The 22,442-nt window shown below is 38.9% G+C and overlaps 1 protein-coding gene across 4 annotated transcripts in view; it reads right to left on the reverse strand.

The window, feature by feature from the left end:
• Positions 1 to 22,395, reverse strand: part of LOC109049569 (rho GTPase-activating protein 18-like) — a 24,806-nt gene extending 2,411 nt beyond the window's left edge. Inside the window, exons 1-13 of one of the 4 annotated variants that reach the window (XM_042714849.1) lie at positions 22,238 to 22,395; positions 11,262 to 11,425; positions 10,932 to 11,152; positions 8,844 to 8,916; positions 8,365 to 8,525; positions 7,588 to 7,753; positions 4,584 to 4,675; positions 3,300 to 3,377; positions 2,857 to 3,016; positions 2,692 to 2,774; positions 1,036 to 1,233; positions 252 to 386; positions 1 to 7 (exon numbers count right to left, since the gene is read on the reverse strand). The exon at positions 1 to 7 is cut by the window's left edge and continues 121 nt beyond it. In XM_042714849.1, the coding sequence (XP_042570783.1) occupies positions 1 to 7; positions 252 to 386; positions 1,036 to 1,233; positions 2,692 to 2,774; positions 2,857 to 3,016; positions 3,300 to 3,377; positions 4,584 to 4,675; positions 7,588 to 7,753; positions 8,365 to 8,525; positions 8,844 to 8,916; positions 10,932 to 11,152; positions 11,262 to 11,425; positions 22,238 to 22,335 (1,636 nt within the window). In that variant the 5' untranslated portion in view covers positions 22,336 to 22,395. Of the gene's footprint in view, positions 8 to 251; positions 387 to 1,035; positions 1,234 to 2,691; positions 2,775 to 2,856; positions 3,017 to 3,299; positions 3,378 to 4,583; positions 4,676 to 7,587; positions 7,754 to 8,364; positions 8,526 to 8,843; positions 8,917 to 10,931; positions 11,153 to 11,261; positions 11,426 to 13,164; positions 13,360 to 13,390; positions 13,478 to 18,796; positions 19,103 to 22,237 lie in introns of those variants that run through there. The other 3 variants (XM_042714850.1, XM_042714852.1, XM_042714851.1) reach the window with 3 other exon arrangements.
• Positions 22,396 to 22,442: the final 47 nt, after the last annotated feature.

Genomic DNA, 22,442 nt, shown 5'->3' on the forward strand with positions numbered 1-22,442 from the left:
CCGTGACCTGAGGAAAACGGACAGTTAGTTAGTTCCAGTAACCACGGGACTTTTCACCGTTTGTATCAGTCCGCGGACGGTGTGTGTTTGTACAGGGACACCATTGTCACACCAGCAGGTGGCGCCAAATCTAAAACGATTCACTCAGAAACTAGGAAGTTATTAAAGTATTGAAAATTCCATAAGTAATTGATCTCTTTTCATCAGCTCATGAACCGCTGTAGTTCCCTCATCACTCACTACACACTCACTTCACTGCGCTCGCGCTCCTTCTCCAGGTTCCATCTCTTCAGGAGCCTGCGCTTGCTCTTCTCTGAAGTCGGTGTTTTCTTGCCCGTGGCGGCTTCGTTCATTTTCCGGATGTGGGAGATCAGAAAACACGGGACCTGCGGATATGAAGAGCGGACATCAGTCACAGCGACGCAGAAAACAATCTGAGCGTCATCAGCCAATCAGCTTACACATCTCATTAATATTCATAAGCACAGGAAAAGTCATGGAAAATAAGAAATTTACCTTAAATTTGTTTACATTTTTAGATCATTATAGAAATAGTAATGGCTATATGCGAGTAAAAAGCCATTTTGAGCAACCCTGTAATCACTAGATTACTAGAGAAGTCATGTAAATTCTTTGGTAATAACAGATAAACACTGAACCAGTGTTATTTCAGTGTCATTGAGATACTATCGCAGCTTTTGTTTTGAATTATTTTTCTTTTTGCATTTTCACTGTAATTTTACTTTTTATATTCTATTATATATATTTTTATATTTTTTTTATATTTTAGTAATATTATTTATATTTTTACTATGTAGTTTTTAAAATATTTATGTTAAAATGAAATGCTTGTTTTAATATTTAAATATTTATTTATTTATATTTTATTAAGATTTTTAGTAAAGAGCAGATGTCAGTCCAGAAAACCCAGGCTTTAATGATCTGTGATGATCCTACAGTGAACGTTCACCAATGTCAGCCAATCACACCTCATTAATATTCATGAGCGCAGCTGATGAGGTCACTGGTGCTCACCGTCCACAGCAGGTCCTGATGGGTAATGAGGAGGCGCACGAGCTGGGCCGCGGCGACCGCTCCCTGCATCTCCTCCTGCTTGACGTTCTTCCCGCGGAACGTGAAGAGGTTCGGCGCGACGATCATAGAGACGTTCCACAGACTCATGCGGTTCTTCTCCTCGTACGCCACCACCTTTCTGAGGAACTCCAGGAGAGCCTGAGAACAAACACCGTACAGTCAACAAGCGGCAAACATCAGCCACCCATGACCTGCGGGCCAGTTTTACATTACTAGAGAGGAAATTCTGACAAACTCCGAACAGGAAGAGCCGTGTGACTTCACTGGAAACGGTCACATTAACATGCATTCATTTGACTCCCGTTGTATTCCATGTTTATTCGTTCCTTGGGAGTCGAACCCGTGACCTTGGCGTTGCTGGCGTCACGCTCTGCGCTGCGTTCTCAGCTGATCTCAGCACACAGATGAAACTGAACATGAGAATACGGGCACCAAACGCATGACGTCAGACCAGCCTGACTCTCTATTCTGGCGCCGGTGAGACTGTGTGTGTCATCACAGATTTATCCACCTGTCCGACCGGTTCAGCAGCTCCTTCTGAATACTTCACCACACGCGTTTACTCAACTATCTAAACAGGGACATTCCATACACAGGCGATTATTAATACTACAAACCACCTGCACTTCAGATGAGGAGATCCCCAGATGGAGGGTTTGTCAGATTTGACTCATCTCTGAGGACAGATTTTTCTCAAGCAGGGGTCCGGGACCCACAAGGGCCCTCAGTGCACTTCCAAGGGGGCCAGAAGATGGCTTAAAATGACTTGAAGCTAGATTTAAATACTGTAGACTAAAACAGCTAAAAAGATGTGAGCCAAAACCCTATATCTTGTTTATTATCATTTAATTAATTTTCATTTAAGAACAAGGTTCTCATGATCCTGAACAAAGCAGATCAACTGTATACAAACACATTTTGTCAAGCTCTATAATATTTTATTGAGGCAAAACTGCAATTTGTGAGCTAAAAAGTAATTTTAAAAACCTGTAATCTCACAAAAAAAGTAATCGTAAATTACAAAAAAAGTAAATTCATTGATAATGAAAAGTAGAAATGGTGAACCAGTGTTGTTTTAGTATCACTATTATAGTTTTTTAATGTTAAATACGTTTTATTTTTTGCATTAATTTAAAAATTTATTGATTTTGAAGATTTTTTATGTCAATATAATTTTAATTCATTTTTATTTTAGTTTTAGTTATTTTAGTACATCAAGTAACTAAATGAAAATTAAAATTGATGCTTTGGCAACTAGCTCAAAATAAGTGTAATTTATTTATTTTATTTTATTTATTTTATTTCAGTTAACTTTTTTTTTTCTTCAAGCTAAATAACTTTTTTTATGGTTTGAGTTTTAGTTAACAATAATAACCCTTTCTGTAAAAAATATACAGTTACTGGAATTATTACATTTAATTATTCTAATTATTTATAATAATTTTATGTATTTAATATCACCACTCCTAGTTTCTCTGAATATTGTCTTTGAGAAGTTTGAGAACTGCTGCCTCAAAGTACAGTTATTTAGTTTTGAGCATCACATCCCATCATCTTCAGAAACCCTCTGAGCGTGTGATGATGAGATGAACAGACCTTCAGTGTGTCTCTGTTGGCTTCAGGAAGCAGCAAAATGAGAAGATGAAGAGCTTGGATCTGATGTTTGGGTGATGAGATACCTGACAGACGGACAGACAGAGAGATGAGAGACGTGACAGTGAACAGTCCGTGGAGAGACGCAGATCTGGTGTCCAGACTCACTCTGAGCGGCTGTGAACGCCGGCAGGTGCTGTTGGGTCAGCAGAGGATTCGGCAGCTCGCGGATGAACATCTTCAACAAACCCGCCGCGTCGTTCTGACGCACCTGATCCCAGTCGAAACGATCCTCGTAGAACTTCAGCTCCAGCTCCTGACGCAGATGCTGAGGAGGACAAACACAGACACCGACATCATGAGCACCAGCTTCCCCTCAATTATAATCAAGTCTTATTTACTCTCTTTTAGCTAACATCTAACTTCATTTCTCTCATCCTGAGCATCTGTTCATCACTCACGGATGAATAACGCTGAGGACTGTGGAATTAAAGCTGGAATCAGTGGGAGAAATACAAGTCAGATTCTTTACGGATGTGTCACTGAGCCACCTCCTGGAGCAGGCGTGATCTCTGCTGAGTGAATGAAGCTGTAGATCTAGATCTGTTTACCTTCACTCTGGACGCTGATCCCGGAACCCTGAGAATGCCCTCCGTCTGTAAACCTGTCTGCTCCAGTTTAGACAACAACTGAAAACACAAACACCATCATCACATGAGATTCAAAAACACACGTGCTGGGTATTAGCATGGCTTTTACCAACCAAATTCACCATGTATATTTAATATTTAAACACCAAACACCATGTATATTCAGGAAACTGCAAAAACCAAACTAACCATGTTTTCTGGATGTTTAGTACTCCAACACCATGTTTTACGAACATTTACCACGGTAACACCATGTTTTATGAACATTTACCGCGGTAACACCATGTTTTATGAACATTTACCGCGGTAACAACATGTTTTCTGGACATTTACTAATGTAACACCATGTTTTTTTGGATATTTACTGTGGTATCACCATGCTTTGTGGACATTACTATGGTAACACCATGTTTTCTGGATATTCACAATGGCATGATTATTTTTTCTGGACATTTACTGCTGCAACACCCATGTTTTATGGAAATTTACTACAGTAACGCCCATGTTTTCTGGACATTTACTACAGTAACACCATGTTTTTCGGTCATTTCCGATGGTAAAACCATGTTTTCTGAACATGTACCATGGTAATACCACAGTATTGTTCTGTAGTAGGTTGAAATGCATAACAAACACCAGCACAACTCCTTCCTTGCACAGATGATTTATACCAGAGATGACTGAGACTCCAGAGTCTTTATCAGTCATTGATAAGAGCGTCAGACGCAGCTGTGTGTGGGGGGTTTCTGCCAGCTGGGGGTCTCCGTATCTTCCCGTCAGCTCTCGAGTTACCCAACACAAATACTGATGGTGTTGCAAGGCTGGAAGAATCTGAGGGTGAGTGATTCACTGCTGAAGGTTTATTAAAGCATCTATTTTAATCCTGCGTCTCTGTGTTTCTAAGTGTTTCCTCAGTAAATCTCTCTCCAGTGAAACAATAAACGGCCTCCATCATTCCACTTAACACAGAGGTCAACGCAGGCGTGTAAAACAAACCACAGCACTTCTGACCACCGCCTTTGTTTTCTGGAAATCCTCTGTAACGGAGACGAGCGTGGGCCGTGGGGTCAGGATAATGTGAGATAGCGCGCCGCGGCTCCGTCCAAGGATGCGGGAGGGACGAGTATCTGAGCTCTGAGAAGTGCTGACTGGGAACTTTCCAGAAAAGCCAGCACTCGCAATCTCGATCACAACATTCCAGTCTCGTTTCTAACAACCAAAGAAGGAAAGATGAACGTACAGTACCTTCTTGAAAACCAGAGGAACTCTGGAACCGGGGGATTTCTTCTGGTCGTTTTCCAGCAATGTAGTGAGAGGAACGCCGAATATACCGCTGTCTGTGGGAACAAAACCACAGCATTGACAGCCAGTTGAAGGACCACAGTGGAAATAAGTTCATGCAACTTTACTGAGTTATCCTTGACAAGAAAGTTCTAACAGTGTATTGCTACTTTTTGTGTCAAATAAACTGTTTGTCTGACTGTGAGTGTCAATATGACACCAACCATGTTTTATAAACATTTACAGTGGTAACACCATGTTTTGTGCACAAATACTGTGGTAACACCATGTTTTTGGACATTTGATATGGTAACACCATATTTTCTGGATATTCATAATGGCAACATCATGTTTTGTGCAAATTTACTATGGTGACATCATGTTTTATGGACATTACAATGGTAAAATCATGTTTTTGGATATTTACTATGGTAATACTATGGTTGTTGTGGACATTTACCTTGGTGACACCATGTTTTTGGACATTTACTATGGTAAAACTATGGTTGTTGTGGACATTTACCTTGGTGACACCATGGTTTTTGGACATTTACTATGGTAATACTATGGTTTTTGTGGACATTCACCTTGGTGACACCATGTTTTTGGACATTTACTCTGGTAAAATATGGTTGTTGTGGACATTCACCTTGGTGACACCATGTTTTTTGGACATTTACTATGGTAATACTATGCTGGTTGTGGACATTTACCTTGGTGACACCATGTTTTTTGGACATTTACTATGGTAATAATATGGTTGTTGTGGACATTTACCTTGGTGACACCATGTTTTTGGACATTTACTATGGTAATACTATGCATTGTTGTTGTGGACATTAACCTTGGTGACACCATGTTTTTTGGACATTTACTATGGTAATACTATGGTTGTTGTAGACATTTACCTTGGTGACAACCATGTGTTTTGGACATTTACTATGGTAAAACTATGGTTGTTGTGGACATTTACCTTGGTGACAACATGTTTTTGGACATTTACTATGGTAATACTATGGTTGTTGTGGACATTTACCTTGGTGACACCATGTTTTTGGACATTTACTATGGTAAAACTATGGTTGTTGTGGACATTTACCTTGGTGACACCATGTTTTTGGACATTTACTATGGTAAAACTATGGTTGTTGTGGACATTTACCTTGGTGACACCATGTTTTTGGACATTTACTATGGTCTATAACTATGGTTGTTTGTGGACATTTTACCTTGGTGACACCATGTTTTTTTGGACATTTACTATGGTAATACTATGCTTGTTGTGGACATTTACCTCGGTGACACCATGTTTTTGGACATTTACTATGGTAATACTATGGTTGTTGTGGACATTTACCTTGGTGACACCATGTTTTTGGACATTTACTATGGTAATACTATGCTTGTTGTAGACATTTACCTTGGCGACACCATGTTTTTGGACATTTACTATGGTAATACTATGGTTGTTGTGGACATTTACCTTGGTGTCACCATGTTTTTGGACATTTACTATGGTAATACTATGGTTGTTGTGGACATTTACCTTGGTGACACCATGTTTTTGGACATTTACTATGGTAATACTATGCTTGTTGTGGACATTTATGCCTTTGGTGACACCATGTTTTTTGGACATTTACTATGGTAATACTATGGTTGTTGTGGACATTTACCTTGGTGTCACCATGTTTTTTGGACATTTACTATGGTATACTATGGTTGTTGTGGACATTTACCTTTTCGACACCATGTTTTTGGACATTTACTATGGTAATACTATGGTTGTTGTGGACATTTACCTTGGCGACAACATGTTTTTGACATTTACTATGGTAATACTAGTGTTGTTGTAGACATTTACCTTGGTGACACCATGTTTTTGGACATTTACTATGGTAATACTATGGTGGTTGTGGACATTTACCTTGGTGACACCATGTTTTTTTGGACATTTACTATGGTAATACTATGGTGGTTGTGGACATTTACCTTGGTGACACCATGTTTTTGGACATTTACTATGGTAATACTATGCTTGTTGTAGACATTTACCTTGGTGACACCATGTTTTTGGACATTTACTATGGTAATACTATGGTTGTTGTGGACATTTACCTTGGTGACACCATGTTTTTGGACATTTACTGTGGTAATACTATGGTTGTTGTGGACATTTACCTTGGTGACACCATGTTTTTGGACATTTACTATGGTAATACTATGGTTGTTGTGGACATTTACCTTGGCGACACCATGTTTTTTGGACATTTACTATGGTAAAACTATGGTTGTTGTGGACATTTACCTTGGTGACACCATGTTTTTGGACATTTACAATGGTAATACTATGGGTTGTTGTGGACATTTACCTTGGTGACACCATGTTTTTGGACATTTACTATGGTAATACTATGGTTGTTGTGGACATTTACTGCGGCGACACCATGTTTTTGGACATTTACTATGGTAATACTATGGTTGTTGTGGACATTTACCTTGGTGACACCATGTTTTTGGACATTTACTATGGTAAAACTATGGTTGTTGTGGACATTTACCTTGGTGACACCATGTTTTTGGACATTTACTATGGTAATACTATGCTTGTTGTAGACATTTACCTTGGTGACACCATGTTTTTTGGACATTTACTATGGTAATACTATGGTTGCTGTGGACATTTACCTTGGTGACACCATGTTTTTGGACATTTACTATGGTAATACTATGGTTGTTGTGGACATTTACCTTGGTGACACCATGTTTCTGGACATTTACTATGGTAATACTATGGTTGTTGTGGACATTTACCTTGGTGACACCATGTTTTTGGACATTTACTATGGTAATACTATGCTTGTTGTAGACATTTACTGCGGTGACACCATGTTTTTGTATATTTACAGTAGTAATGGTATCCTGCTGTCTGTGGGTGTTTCTGAGTCTGGATGTGAGCGACACGCACCTCGTGCTCTACTGCGCACCACGCGGTTCCTCTTCATCTCGATGCCCAGGAAGTCGTAGAAGGTGGTCAGCTCGATCAGGGAGATGTAGCCGATCTTCTTGATGTCCTCAGACGACAGATCGTTCACTCGCGTCACGCCCTGTCTGGGCCTCACGATCTGAAAACTCTGAAGAGCAGACCACAAGCGCATTAGACCGCAGCCTGTGATCTGAGCGCACTATCCAGGGAAGATGCTTTCAGTAAATGCTGCTTGTTTGTTTCAAGCAACAGAACAAACACTGCCAGTAAAAGGTGCATTATGTAGACCCCATGAGATAGCTGGACAATTTTCTTTCCTGTGTTCACAACATTTTTTTTCTTTTGACAGAAATTAATACTTCTGTTCAGCGAGAATAAGTCAAATTGATCAAAAGTGACAGTAAAGACATTTATAATGCAGAAAATCACCACAATGATTTCTGAAGATCATGTGACACTGAAGACTGGAGTAATGATGCTGAAAATACAGCTGCGCATCACAGAAATAAATTACACTTTAACAGAGATTCACATAGAAAACAGCTGTTGTGAAAAATAATAATTTTTCGCAATTTTACTGTATTTTTGATCAAATAAATCCAGACTTCTTGGGCATTCTTTCTAAAAATATCAAAAAATCTTACCAACCAAAGCTACAAACATGAACTAAACATATAAAACTCTAAATCTGATGGGAAGTAACTTGTAGAATCAGTTTGAAAAGCACACATTTAAGACACTACGACAGATCAAACGCACCGGTAAATCCCTGTCGTCTTTACAAATCCTCCTGCAGTCTTGGCATTCACGGCCTTTCCGATGAGCTCCAGCCCCTTCTGAATACGGCACGTCAAACGACAGAACCACGGTCTCTGAAGCGCTGCCGGAGCCGTTAGTGTCCGCTGGACACGACGGAGGGACTGGACACACATATAAACCAAAACAAACATTAACTGAGCTGAGGACTAACACCTTAATCAACAATGATAATGATATTTCCATGAGCTCTGATGGAAACCAAACCCATAACAACTCATATTTAAACAATAAACAATAATCCTGTTCTTCTCTTTTCTGCGTTTCTTTCTTTGTAATCTAATCTATTGTATCTGTGCCTCATGTACAGTAAATATTGTGTCTGTTTTGATAAACTGCTTATGATGTTCCTCTTCTGTGCATCTGCTTAATGAATGCAAGGCATGTTAAAGTAAGTGTATAATCTGAAAAGGATGTCCAACCTTTAGGTGCATTCCACTGCGGGAGTTTGGGAGCGATCTGTCCGTTTGGAGAAACCGGAGGCGTGAGTTCAGACTGTGAGAGAACAAAATCACATCATCACAGAGAGATTCATGAGGTAAACACGTCCCTGCTCCATCTGTGTGAGTTTATAGACCACAAACACAACATTTCTGAGGAATTCAGCGCTGAAATCAACATGCACCACTGCTAATGGCAGTGCAATTAATAGCATTAAAATAACCGCCATTAACTATTTAATTCTGTTTCGTTCAGCACTTACAATGCAAGCCTAATACGTTTCGTATATGTGTCTCTGCAGCACAGAAGCAGTCATCAGTAGCACAGGTATATTTGTAGCAATAGACAACAATACATTGTATGAGTCACAATTATTGATTTTTCTTTTATGTCAAAAATCATTAGGATGTTAAGTAAAGATAAAAGATATTTTGTAAATTTCCTACCGTAAATATATCAAAACTTAATTTTTGATTAGTAATATGCATCGCTAAGAACTTAATTTGAACAACTTTAAAGATTATTTTCTCAATATTTAGATTTTTTTTTTTTGCACCCTCATATTCCAGATTTTCATATATTTGTATCTCGACCAAATGTTGTCCTCCTAACAAACCATACATCAATGAAGAGATTATTTATTCAGCTTCAGATGATGTATAACTCTAAATTTCCAAAAATTGACTCTTATGACTGGTTTTGTGTCATATAATAAAAAATCTAATAAAATAGGTCAATATTTAAATAAATGCTGTGAAAATTGCTTATATAATTATATAAAATGTCAAATAATCTAATATAATGCAGTCTTTACATTTCGTACGAAGGAAGCCCTTAAATATCTTTATGTACTTCACAACAGTGTTTCAGTGTTTATTCGTTTTTTTATGTTTCCTTAGTAGGAATGATAACGTGATTGAAATTTAAACTGTAAAATTATTGTGCTTATCTCAAATAATTGTGGTTGGGTCAATAACCACGATCAGACAATTAATCAATAATCAGTTTAGAATCTCATCATGTCCCACATGTCAGATATAAATCATCTCCGCGTGTGTATTAATGTCTATATAGACGACGTCCTGCTGAACACTGGACATTTGTTAGACTATTTCGGTCCAGTGAGTCTGTCCTTCATATCCAATCAGAGAATCAGATATTTCAGCTGTCGGAGCAGCTGAGCGTGACTCATGACTGATTCAGCCTCCAAACGCCTGTGTGCTGACCGCTTACTGACCACAGCACCATTCCCTCCCTGTTCAGTCTGACCTGCTGCCATTGCTCAGTCAAACAGACCAGTGCATGTGATTTACATTGCATTCAAGATGAACATGTAATCTGGGAATCGAACTCACACTCTTCTTGTTGCTGGCAGGATTTACTATCTGAGCTACAATTTGAACATCAGCTTTAAAGTCGGCATGAAATTAAAATACACTATTTTCTAAACGCTTGCAATTTATTCATGCATGTTAAATTTGTTCAGGTTTTAAGCTCGTAATGTTTAATCCAAAATATCATAACTGGATCTTTCTGTGTTTTGATGAAACATTACAAGCTCAAAAAAAATTAAAAAAAATTAATTGCATGCATTTAGAAAATAGAGTGATTTTTCATTTCATGCTAACGTTAAAGCTAATGTTCAAATAGTTAGTGGTGTGTCAATCATTAAGTCTTCTTAAACTCCGCCCTTGCAACTCACGTCCATTTGCATAGACTTGAGCCACGCCCATGTCTCAACAACTGGTGACTGATTTCATTGCAACTCATCTTCATTTTTCAAACATACATCTATGTCATCTTGACGTTTACGAGGAAAGAATCCAAACTCAGATGTGTGTCAGCTCAGCAGGAATGATGTTTGCGGTCTCATCTGCTGTCATGAGGCTAATTTTAAACGCCTCTGGGGTTTCCTCGTGTGTCGCTGCTCATTCCAGTCTCGGTCAGTGGGACGGTTATTTTGAGAGGCATTCACACACTGAACAAACGGCCGCAGCAGCTGCACGACACCGGACCACGGATCTGCCCCACGATCATCTGATTTGACATGAAAACCGTTCTGCGCTCACCGAGGCGTCGGGCGTGGAGAAGACGTCTCGCACGTGTCTCATGGGCTGTCTGTTCCTCTTGCGCAGCGTCTGCGTGTAGTTATCCAGCCGCTTCTTCACCATAGCGGCCTGTGAGCGCGTGAGCGTGGAGAGAAGAGCCTCCGCCGGACCGTCGCTCTGTGTCCCGGTCACCAGTGTGGAGAGCCCCGCCTCCTGCAGCCACGCCTCCTCAAGCTCCGCCTCTGAAACATCAAACACACTCTAATTAGTCTCCTTCACACCAGAGACACGAACTAGAAAGCATTCTAAAGTTTTACTAATCGCTGCAGGAGCACGGGTTTGAGTGCGCACCGTCCACGCTGGCCCGCTCCATCAGCTCCTCCGGTCCTCCCTGACGCTCCTCCTCGATGTTCTTCATCTCACTCCAGTAGTCCTCCATGGAGTCCCGGGACACGCAGCGCTCCGGAGCGGAGGGAGACAAACTCATGCTGCCTATCCGCTGATACGTCGCTTTCCTGCATAAACACATCTATATATGAAACTGTATATAAAGATAAAGACTACTAGCAACGTTTTCACAAAAAATAAAATGCTTCTCATAAAATGCTTAAAGTCACTGTACAAACACATGGATTTGTCACCTATGACCTTTAGTACAGTAACTGAGATCAAAAACGATTTATTCTGATCTCAACACGCCATACGAGTCCGAGTCTCATGTGAGCAAACATGATTTGATCGGGGTCGTGCTACATTTCTATTTAAAGACATTATTCATAACGCTACAGTGTTAGAAAACTGTTTCTCTTTCAGCTGCTGGAGAACAGCATCAGCAGCCATCATCTCAACTCGTCCATAGAGAAAGCATTCAGTCCAGACGAGTTACACGAGAAGAACATCTAGAGAGGAGATGCTCTAAACCGAGGAAGATCTCAGACAGACAGGATGCTCGTATGAGCTTCATCTCAAATATTTCTATCAAATATTGATAAGCTACAGGAGCTGATGATGATGATGATGATGATGATGATGAAGGGCCAGGAAGTGGACCTGCGTCATTTAGAGGAAGTTATCGATCAGCAGCACACATGATGGAGCCTGAATTGTGTTACATGAAGAGCTTAATTGCCTCTAAACGTCCCTGCCTCGGTTTACACACATCAAGCCTCCGATGGAAACGCAATCTCCCTGCCTTTCTCAGCTGGAAAAACACGAAGATCGCAATCAGTCGCATCCTTCGTGCATTCCATCAGCGCGAGGAACGACAGGATCGCAGCCGAACAGGTTCACAAATCTGTCTCACGGTAGTTTCTCTTTCAGCTCAGTCTGAGTCTGATTGGAGTCTGTATCAACACAGATCTTCAGGACAATGAAGAAAGAATGCAAAGATGCAAAAAAAAAAAAAATGATTTTAATACTTAAATACTTCATTCCTGACATTAATTCCAGGTAAAACGCAACTCCTTATTTATTAAATGCTTGACAAGCAACTCAAGCAATTTACTTAATAGTAATAATAAAAAAAATTTTTTAATGTAATTTTAATAGCACCTTTCCAAAACCCAAGGTCACTTTACAATACAGTAATGTAATAATACTTATATATATATATATATATATATATATATATATATATATATATATATATAAAATAAGATTAAGATAACAACTTGACAATATATTATGTAAAATAGGCTTTTTTACTTTTCAAATATCTTTCACTCTGCAGCAATTGTTTTATACACTTAAAAGAGTTAATGAACATAAGAAATTCAACTATAAAGACCTTAAAACATGATTGAGAATTGCTCCTTTTGTGTGTTTGAAAAGATAAATGCGACTGAAGTTGACTTGATGCACTTTGATTAGCACAGAAAACAACCAAATCTCAGAGAAACGCTGAGAAAACAACACGTCAGATCCACAAACAGCAGTCAGTCACTGGAGAGTCTTAACCTGAGTTTAACCAGGGATATTCCTTCAAAACAAAGAGCGGTTAACCGCACGGCCTGATGGGTAACCTGCTCATTCTGAACCACATGAACAAATCATGACAACAATATCTGGAGGAGACGCAAAACACACAAACACAAAGCTGTCAGTGTGTGTTATTCTGAAACATCGCCATATTCACCCATTCATACACATCAGAAAACAATGCAAATGAATACGATTCGGTTCAAAATATCAGTTATTCTGATAATACAATTATAAATGAGACACTGCAGCAGATCAGAAGCATCTTCAGACTCACTGTGTGTCTTCAGATGAACACTGGATACCAATCAGGATTTGGAAACCCAAACTATCAACCTCCAAAAGACAGGATACAGCTGACGGCGTCAATCAGGTCCTGTACAAACTCCATAAGTCCACAGAGTCACAAAGGCAGACGCAAAAACACAGAGGATCTCCAAAGAACTGAATCGGAGAGCTTGTTCTCCATCAGGTCCTTTTGGGACTGAATAGAGCACACGTACCTCTCAGCGCTTTCTGCAGAGAGACATCAGGACGAGAACAAGACGAGGCGACCCTCAAAGACGGAGAGTAAGACCGATGAGGATTTCCTCCGGCCGTGTGTGTGTGTGTGTGTGTGTCTCCGCCCACCGGTCGCTCTTCCTGACCCCTCTCTCTCTCTCTCCCCCTCTCTCTCTCATGTCATTACTGTCCATTGTCTTCTCAGTTTACAGCTCTTCCTAAAGCTCATCTCTGCCCATTCAGACTTTGAGACACAGAAACGTGTTTAATTCAGGAAAAGTGCTTCCAGATGTGGCTAATGATCACAACAACGTTCCCAACACCACTGCTTCAGTTTAAACAAACATTCCACTCAATCCAGCACACAACCCGAGACACAGCGCAAACATCTGGCTTTACAATCGCTTTAAACATCTTACAAACAATTGTATCAGGCACAAAATCATGTTAAAATGTTACTTTCTTACCTTTCCATTGGCTGATTTTTCACTTGTTTTAAAGTTGATATGAAATCACAACAGACTATTTATATTCAGGGTTATTATTGGGTTAGGGCTCTAAAACCAAAACATTTTCATTGTATGAAATTAAATCAAATTTAACTGAAATAAAATACAATGTAAAAAAATAATTTTGATGTACTAAGATAAACTTAAAATTAAAAATTTATAAAAAGTAAAGACGTTTTTTTTAAATGACAAAGACAACAAAATCATTTTTAAAAAATACATAAAATTTATGTGAATTTTTTTTTCCTATTTTATAAAGTTCTGCCATTAGTCAAAAGTCTTTGTACTGTAAACTAATATAGAAATAGAAACAATATCATGTGCATGAAATATGAAATCTCAAGGAAAAGTGCAATTATTCTACAGAAAGGAAATGCTTGTTCTCTTATTTTAAAGACACAGATATAGTTATCAGTTTCACTCAGAAATACATTACTGAAGTTTCATTGTTAAATCAAGTAGAATTCTATTTCTATATTTGTTAACTCTACAAACACCTTTGTTTAATTGCAGAACTTTATAAAAAAAGAAAAAAATATGTTTTCATTTAAATTTTAGGTAATTTTTTTATGGTTTTGTTGTTTTTGTCATTTTATAAAAAATATGTCTTTAGTAAAAATAATCATGTTCAGACTAAAAAAGGCACTGATGAAGAACAGTCTATATCCTACATAACATCATAAACTCTTCATACTGGAAGCAGATCACATTCTTGAGCATCTGATCAGGTAAACTCTCATAAGCAGTCTGTAATGGTCTGGACGTCCCGCGGCCCCCCGTGATGAATGTAGGTCAGCGTTGAGTCAAACTAAACTCAAAACATGTGCTGCTTGAACCCGAGAAGCTGCTTGAGAGACGCAGAAATCATGAGCTCGTTCCTCAGCTGGACTAAAGACTCTAAAGCCATTTAGATTCATTCTGTATTTCAGAAATACTTGCATGAAATACGACTTTGCTAGCTCTTGAAGGTGCTGTGGAGGGCATGCATTTAATCAAATCAAACCGTCTCCATCTCTGATGTTGATGAAAACAGGCGTTCATTTCATCAGAAGGACTGTGCCAAGCGTCTCCTGGTGAAATACTGGCTCACAGGTTTGTTTTCAATCTCCGGGTGACATAAACGAGCATGAATCCATCAGGAACGCAAGCGGCTTTCCTCTCAAAGTCTTAAAGAGAACCAAAAAAAACCTAAAAATAACTTCAGAGCATTAAACAATCGGAATCCAACAGAACCAAACTAGAGCTGCGAGATATGGAAGGAAATAAAACCTAACAGAATTTTTAACATGTAACTAGTTGACTTAAAAATATGACTCGAGTAACGTCTCTTCATTAAACAGCTGGTTAAAGAAAGTTTGATTCCAAGTGCAGCGTCAACGTAAAACAAATGACTTTGCAGAAAAGATGCCTGAAATATGAAGGCAAATACTGTACTTAATCATATCTTATAAGTTCGGAAATAATATAAATTGAAAAAATGCTAAATATTTCTTAGCCAAAAAAACATTCAGTTTTAGAGAGTCAACTCAGAAAGACAATTCAAACTCAGAATGAGTAATTATAACCGCAGCAGTAGATGATTATTAACAGTCTGTCAGCATAACCTTGAGTCCTCAATTTAAAAACATTACAGTTGTGCCAAAGCTGCCCTAAACACCCCACACACACTGTATTTAAAGGTGCCACAGAATGCAAAAATCACTTTTATAAGGTGTTTGAACACAGTTGTGTGTCTGCAGCGTGTGACAACAACCAGCCTATAATGGTAAAAATCCACCCACTCTTTATTTTATAATCCTTATAAATCATAAACAGTCTCTCCACACGAGCAGTTCCAGATTTCTCACTACTATGACGTCACACTCGGGGAAAGTCCCGCCCATTTGTGACGCTCTCTGCCCTATTAGCATAGACCCCACCCTGAGTGAGAAGCAGCGGTCCATCATTACTGTGTTCTTGCTGTAGCTGCTGGAGGTACAGTGTCAGCACCAAAGAGCCATTAAAAGTGTCTGTGTTGGGATGCACCCCCGAACATACGAGTCTCCACAGACCGCTGAGGACACGGTGGTTACATTTCATTTTCGAGAAACGGAAAAGTCCTATATGTTTGTGCTAATCATTTTACACCGAACTGCCTCATAAACGAGGGTCAGTTCAGAGCTAGCATTGTCTCTGTCTGTTTTCACTAACGCTGCCTTCACGTGCTTCCAGAATGATCGTGAATAGGAATGTGGGAGTTAAAAACTGCATTTGGAAGCAATGTGAGGTCAGTAATACGGTCACCACCCGTTAAACCGTAACACCGGTGGTCTGCCCGCGAGCATGAGCTCTTGTAGCTCCGCCCTCTTCTGAAAATGTAGGCGGGAGCACCAGCTCATTTGCATTTAAAGGAATAAACAAAAACGGCACGTTTTGGCTCAAACCCTAAAAATGTCAATTTCAACAAGCTATAAAAAATTCTCTGAGGTATTTTGAGATAAAACTTCACATGCACACTCTGGAGATATTAGAGACTTGTTTTACATTGTGTAAAAGGGGCATAATAGTGCACCTTTAATCAGCTCGGCCCGGTTTACCCCAAGCACTTCACTGCCATCAGCAGATCGCAGCACTCCAGCGGAGCATTAGCTGCAGGACACGCTGGAAAACAGATCAATAGAGCGGCTCTGGACTTTAACGATTCATATCAGCACTCGCAGCGGCCGGATCGAGGAGCTAATGGAGCAGTAATGACTGAGCGCGTCAGATGAAGAGCGATGACTAACGGCATGTTCGACTCGAAACAAGCACAAACCACAAACACTCTTCACTGTGCAGTGTGACATTTTCAAGAGCTTGACTCACAGAAGATGCTTTGAACCCAGTCCGGACACATTCAGATGAAATCATAATGATTCAATCAAAACCAGCTGGATGCAACTATTATTAAAGCACAGCTAAGAACCTGTGCTGTGCTTTTACCGCGGTACGCTGATGGTATCAGGTGGTACTTTGATATGTGGGTGAATCTCATTAAACTAAATTGTAAAAAAATATTTTTCAAAGTTAGAAACAAAAGGATTTTTTAACTTTAATGTATTGTATTTTTTTTAAATAGTTTGAAACATTATTAGTGTCTGTCACTTTTGATCAATTTAATGCATCCGTGATAAATAAAAGTACTTCTCTCTCTCTCTCTCAAAAAAAAAAAATGCCCCCAAACTTTAGAATGGCAGTGTATGAGTGAGTGTGTTTTACAGAAAGGAAGTCCACTGGCACTGAAACTTCCTGTCTGGCTCAAGCGATTGAAAAGCCTGTTGAGTGTCAAGCATGTGCTATATAATGCTCTATATTACTCTGAACACACCCACAGAAATCAATACCACAACATTAACTTCCTATTAGCCTCAGTGACGACGCTCTCAGACAGAACGGAAGAACAGAGAGGACATGACGAGCCGTCAAACACTGATCAGGAGAAACCTGTCATTACTCAAGGTCAGAGAAAGAGAAACTACAGTAATATTTGTGAAGCAGGAGGATCAGATTACACGCTGTGCGTCTCAACATATCCTTCAGAATATCTCTGTAGGATTCAGTCACGCTTCTAATGAAGCCCAAACACTCATTCACACACCACACGTGATTCAGATTCAGTGCTGAAACACAAACACCTGGAGTCCGGCGGTTCTCACGCGGACGCCAACGGTGTGATTTACCAGTCAAATGTGTCTCCTCGCATTCATGCAAAGCAGCGTGTGACTGTGGTGAAGTCACACAAACATCATGTGTGTGTGAGTAACACACACACACACACACACACTAATGCATAAACACTTCCTCTGATCCAAAACTGGTCTGTTCATTGTTTCGGTCCGTCTTGACTCAAATATCACTGACTCTGATGCACTATTTAAGGTTTACCTTGCAATTTACATGACTTTACAAGGTACTTCAAAGAATACTGGTATTACTGTATGCATGGTGCATAACAAATAATGCAATATAACTTTTCACCTACACTACACTGTATAAAAATGTTTTCACTCAATTTAACTTTGTTGCATTCACCTTTAAATTTTAACAAATTTAAAGTTATTTTAGTGAAAGTAAGGTGAACTTTAAGTTTTTAATACCAAAGTTCGCTGTATAAATGTGTTTTCTTTAACTACTTAACTTTAAGTTATCTATTAGTCAAGATGTATTTATTTGGAGTATTAAGTAATTTCAACTTTTTCACATTTCAAGTTTTTTGAACGTTTAGTTGTAATATGTTTACACACACACACACATATATGTTAAGTTCATGTTCATTTAACTCAATTTGGCTTTTTTTCTTAGTTCAACCAAAATAAGAAACTAAAATGAACCTCATCATAATGCCGAAAAATGTCAAAAACATAAAAAAAAGCAAATATGGAAATTATGAAAACACCTTCAATTCAACAAGAAATTAATTGTCGATTAAACATGAAATTTTAAGGCAGTGGAGTAAGTTTTTTTTTAAGTTGAATCAGTGTAATGTTTAATTTTTTGATGTGTAATTAATCTCATAATGAGAAACCCGAGGCGTTTAGCTCTGATAAAAAACGTCCTCAAAGTCTGAGACTTTTTAGTCTCAGATTCGCACTTGTAATGTTGTTCCCGATGTCTGAACACGTGCCTGTGTTTTGGATTTGGATGAAGTAATAAATGAAAAGAGAGTTTGATCGGAGCTTTGAGTTGAAATATTAACCATCTCCTCTTTAAAAGCAAACAAACTTTATGATGATGACGGTCTCGCAGGAAAGCATGCTCTTATCTGCAATCAAACCCTCATTAACCCCGTGTTCACCGACTCCCTCTTCCTCTGACGACCCACAAACAGCATCATTTACAGCACTTAAGGCTGGTTTACCGTAGTAAAGCTGCTCTGATTACCTGTGCATGCTGGCGTGTGTGATCTCACGGCCCTCCGGACACGAATGAAGCGTCTCCGGCAGGAATTCTGCTGTTCTTCCTGACAGCAGGAATGTGGTCCGGCAGCACTGATGTCTCTCGCTCCGTCTGATCTCAGATCAGCCTCAGCCTCTCAACGCCACAGAATCAGTCTAGAGTTCACATCCGTCTGAATGAACCAGGTCAATATATCTGGAATCTCTGAGACATTCCAAAGATCCTCAGCGGAGGAGTCACATGATCAGTGACACTCATCTGATTAGTCACACAGAACCTGAGAGATTTATCTTTTTGTTTTTGAAAGCTGAAAACTTATCTGGATTTGAATGGAAAACCATCTAGATTTTCATATTCATTTACAGGTAAAACTTTACAAGAAGGTCCCATTAGTTAACAATGTGCATGACATTTGCTACAGTATTTATTAATATTTGTTAACATCAGCTGCATTCCTTTAACAAAGAATATGGGTCAGTAAGATTTTTTTCTGAAAGAGTCTCTTCTGCTCAGCGAGGCTGCATTCATTTATTTAAAAAAATACAGTAAAAATGTGAAATATTATTGTTATTTAAAACAGCTGTTTTCTGTGTGAATCTCTGTTAAACTGTAATTTATTTCTGTGATGCACAGCTGTATTTTCAGCATCATTACTCCAGTCTTCAGTGTCACATGATCTTCAGAAATCATAATAATATGATGATTTGCTGCTCAAGAAACATAGAAATAGAGCACAAACTGAGAGATTTATCAATATTTTTATGTCAGAATGTTGCCTTTTTTTTTACTTTTTCCAAAATCTGAAAACTAAACGATTATCTGGCTTCCATATTTCCATAATTATTTACAGATAACACTTTACAATAAGTGCAATAACTTATTCACATTCAAGCAAAGCGACTTACAAAAGAGGAACAAAAACAATTAGTCAGAGAGCCAACAATGTCCATAATATACAAGAAAGTTATTAATGTAGTATCACTAGCACGTCATGAATCTACTTCATGTTCCAGATTATAGTTTGCTCTAGAATCATGAACCTCCTGATCATCATCATCATCATCACAGCAGTGAGGCTCTGGCCGGTCAGCGTGTGTTTTGATGTCATGACACGCGTCAAACTAGCTGAATCAGAGAGGAACAAAGAGAGATTTACATAGAGTCCCTGAACAAAGCACTACTTCCTCTGAGGCTTCAGCTGACTGTTCTGGAATCAACAGAATTACTCTGATATTTGTGTCCAATCTGACGAAACCAAGAACACATCCAGCTCATAGATCACTCCAACATTAAAAGAAAAACATATATATTTAGGAATAGCATCAAATAAAATGAGGCCTATTTCAGGAAATATATTTATAGATAATTTTCTCCCCAATTTTTTCCTTCTCAAAAAAATAAATAAATTTAAAAAAAAGTAATTTGAGTAATTCGGGTGGAAAAATCATCCTATTGCGTTTGTTCTGTAATGCAGTAAATAAAAAAAACTTTCTTTTCTGGTTATGAGAATCCTAACCGTTTTGGTTCCCATTGACTTCCACTGTATTTTTGTCCATGTAATGAGTTTAATGGGAACTGTTTGATTTTAAACATTCGTCAAAATACAATTTTCTTCATGTTCCACGAAACAGGTTTGAAACGGTTACAAAAAAAGACAAAATGATTATTTTGGGGGGCATTATCTCATTAAGAATAACTGTGTTTAACGAGCCAGAAGATATTGAGAAAATGCAAAGTATGTTACTATTTAAAAATACAGCCTTCATTCTATTTACGGAATATATATTTTCTTATTTTCTCTTTTGATTTTGATGTGGCATGTCAAAGTCATTTCAGTTTCAGAATGATGTGTGTGAAAACAAACAGCACACGACTCATTCAGAGATAACAAAGACTCGCAGGAGTACAGGACTTCCCTTTGTACAAGACAAAACACTGACAGAAAAGAGCTTTCAGCAAGAACCGCTCAAACACACACACACACACATACACACACACACAACGGTGCTTTCAGCCTGCGAGAATTGTGTCACTAGTAGGATACAACACGACACCACTGACCTCTAGACAACAGCTGTGTGTGTGTGTGTGTGTGTGTGTGTGTGTGTGTGTGAGTGTGTGTGTCCTGCACTATAATGCTGGAGTGGAGCATCCTCACAGATTACAGCAGGAGATGGAGACGCAGCAGAAAGCAGACACACACTGATATTAAAGTGCTCCTCATGCTGTCATTAGCTGTAATTCCTGCTCTATCAGACTCGCTCTGTGTTTATCTCCTCCTGCAGCACATAAATCATCCCAACATCACTCTCTGGCTCCCATCTAATGTAAATATTTTAAGACAGAAGAGCGAAGAGCGTCCCGTCGCTTCCTGACTCTGATCATGACATCATCTGATGAGACACCAGACGACAAACTCAAGTGATGCATGCTGGGAACATCAGAAAACTAGCAAACACTAAGCTGACTTTACACACACTTTTACTCGTTTTTTGCAACCTTTTTGTAGCAGCTCTGATGAAACATGATTAATACACCTCACTGAAAGCCTGTTTATGCCACAGAATAAAAAAAGAGAAATCATTAATAAAAGTGTGTGCATTTTTTATTTAGCAAACACTTTATCCGCAGTGGCATACATGAGGATTATGGGACAGACTGAAATATGATCATGTGCTCCGTGTACTGTATTTACTCAGCAAATATTTGAAGATTTTAAAAACATGCTCAGGATCAGACGTGAGAACAGAATTACAGTGAAACTGATCTCTGAATCTCTGATCACTGAACTGAAACTGTGTTAATGTTGTGGATTTAGATCAGAAACTCTCAAACATATAAAAACACAATACATCAGAAAATATGAAATCAGTGAAATTACAGACAAACACCTCAATAAAAACAACATACAAACTAAAGTTAGTGTGTGTGTGTGTGTGTGTGTGTGTGTGTGTGTGTGTTATAGTCAGTGTTGGTGAAAGTTACTTTTAAATGAATGCATTACAATATAGCGTTACTCTCTTTAAAAAGTAACTAATTGCGTTACTTTGCCGTTACTTTTTCTCATCTGGGCTGGGCTCATTTTTCTCTTTTCAGCAATAAAGGAAACATAAATGTTATGTTTGCTTATTACTGTTGAACTGGATCATCGAAGGTCAGCAGCAAAGACACTGAATAATAAAATGAGATGAAACGCATAAAGGATATTTGTGTTATCACATTTAATTATTGGAGGTTTGCGTTTGCATTTCACAGTTTTTATTGATTTTGAGGAATACTGGATCTGTTTCTGTGCAGTGTGATGAGTAAATGCGTGCTGAACTACTGTAAGATCATCTGCACTTACTCCTACCCCCAACACTGATTATAGTGTGTGTGTGTGTGTGTGTGTGTGTGTGTGTGTGTGTGTGTGTGTGTGTGTCTGACCTGTTGTCTGCTGCGTGTTTCTGCTCATCTGCGTGGATCCTAAATGAATGAAACGCAGTCAGAATCACTCCGCCACAGTCCTTCAGATCATCATCCATCAGATCACGAACACACTCGCGGAGATCACGGTGTGTGTGTGTTGTCTGCTGAGCTTCACGCGAGTGTGTGTGAGAGCCGAACGCCATGAGACGCGGACGCTCGAGGG

The sequence above is a fragment of the Cyprinus carpio genome, chromosome A24, assembly GCF_018340385.1.
Source record: "Cyprinus carpio isolate SPL01 chromosome A24, ASM1834038v1, whole genome shotgun sequence".
NCBI lineage: Eukaryota > Metazoa > Chordata > Actinopteri > Cypriniformes > Cyprinidae > Cyprinus > Cyprinus carpio.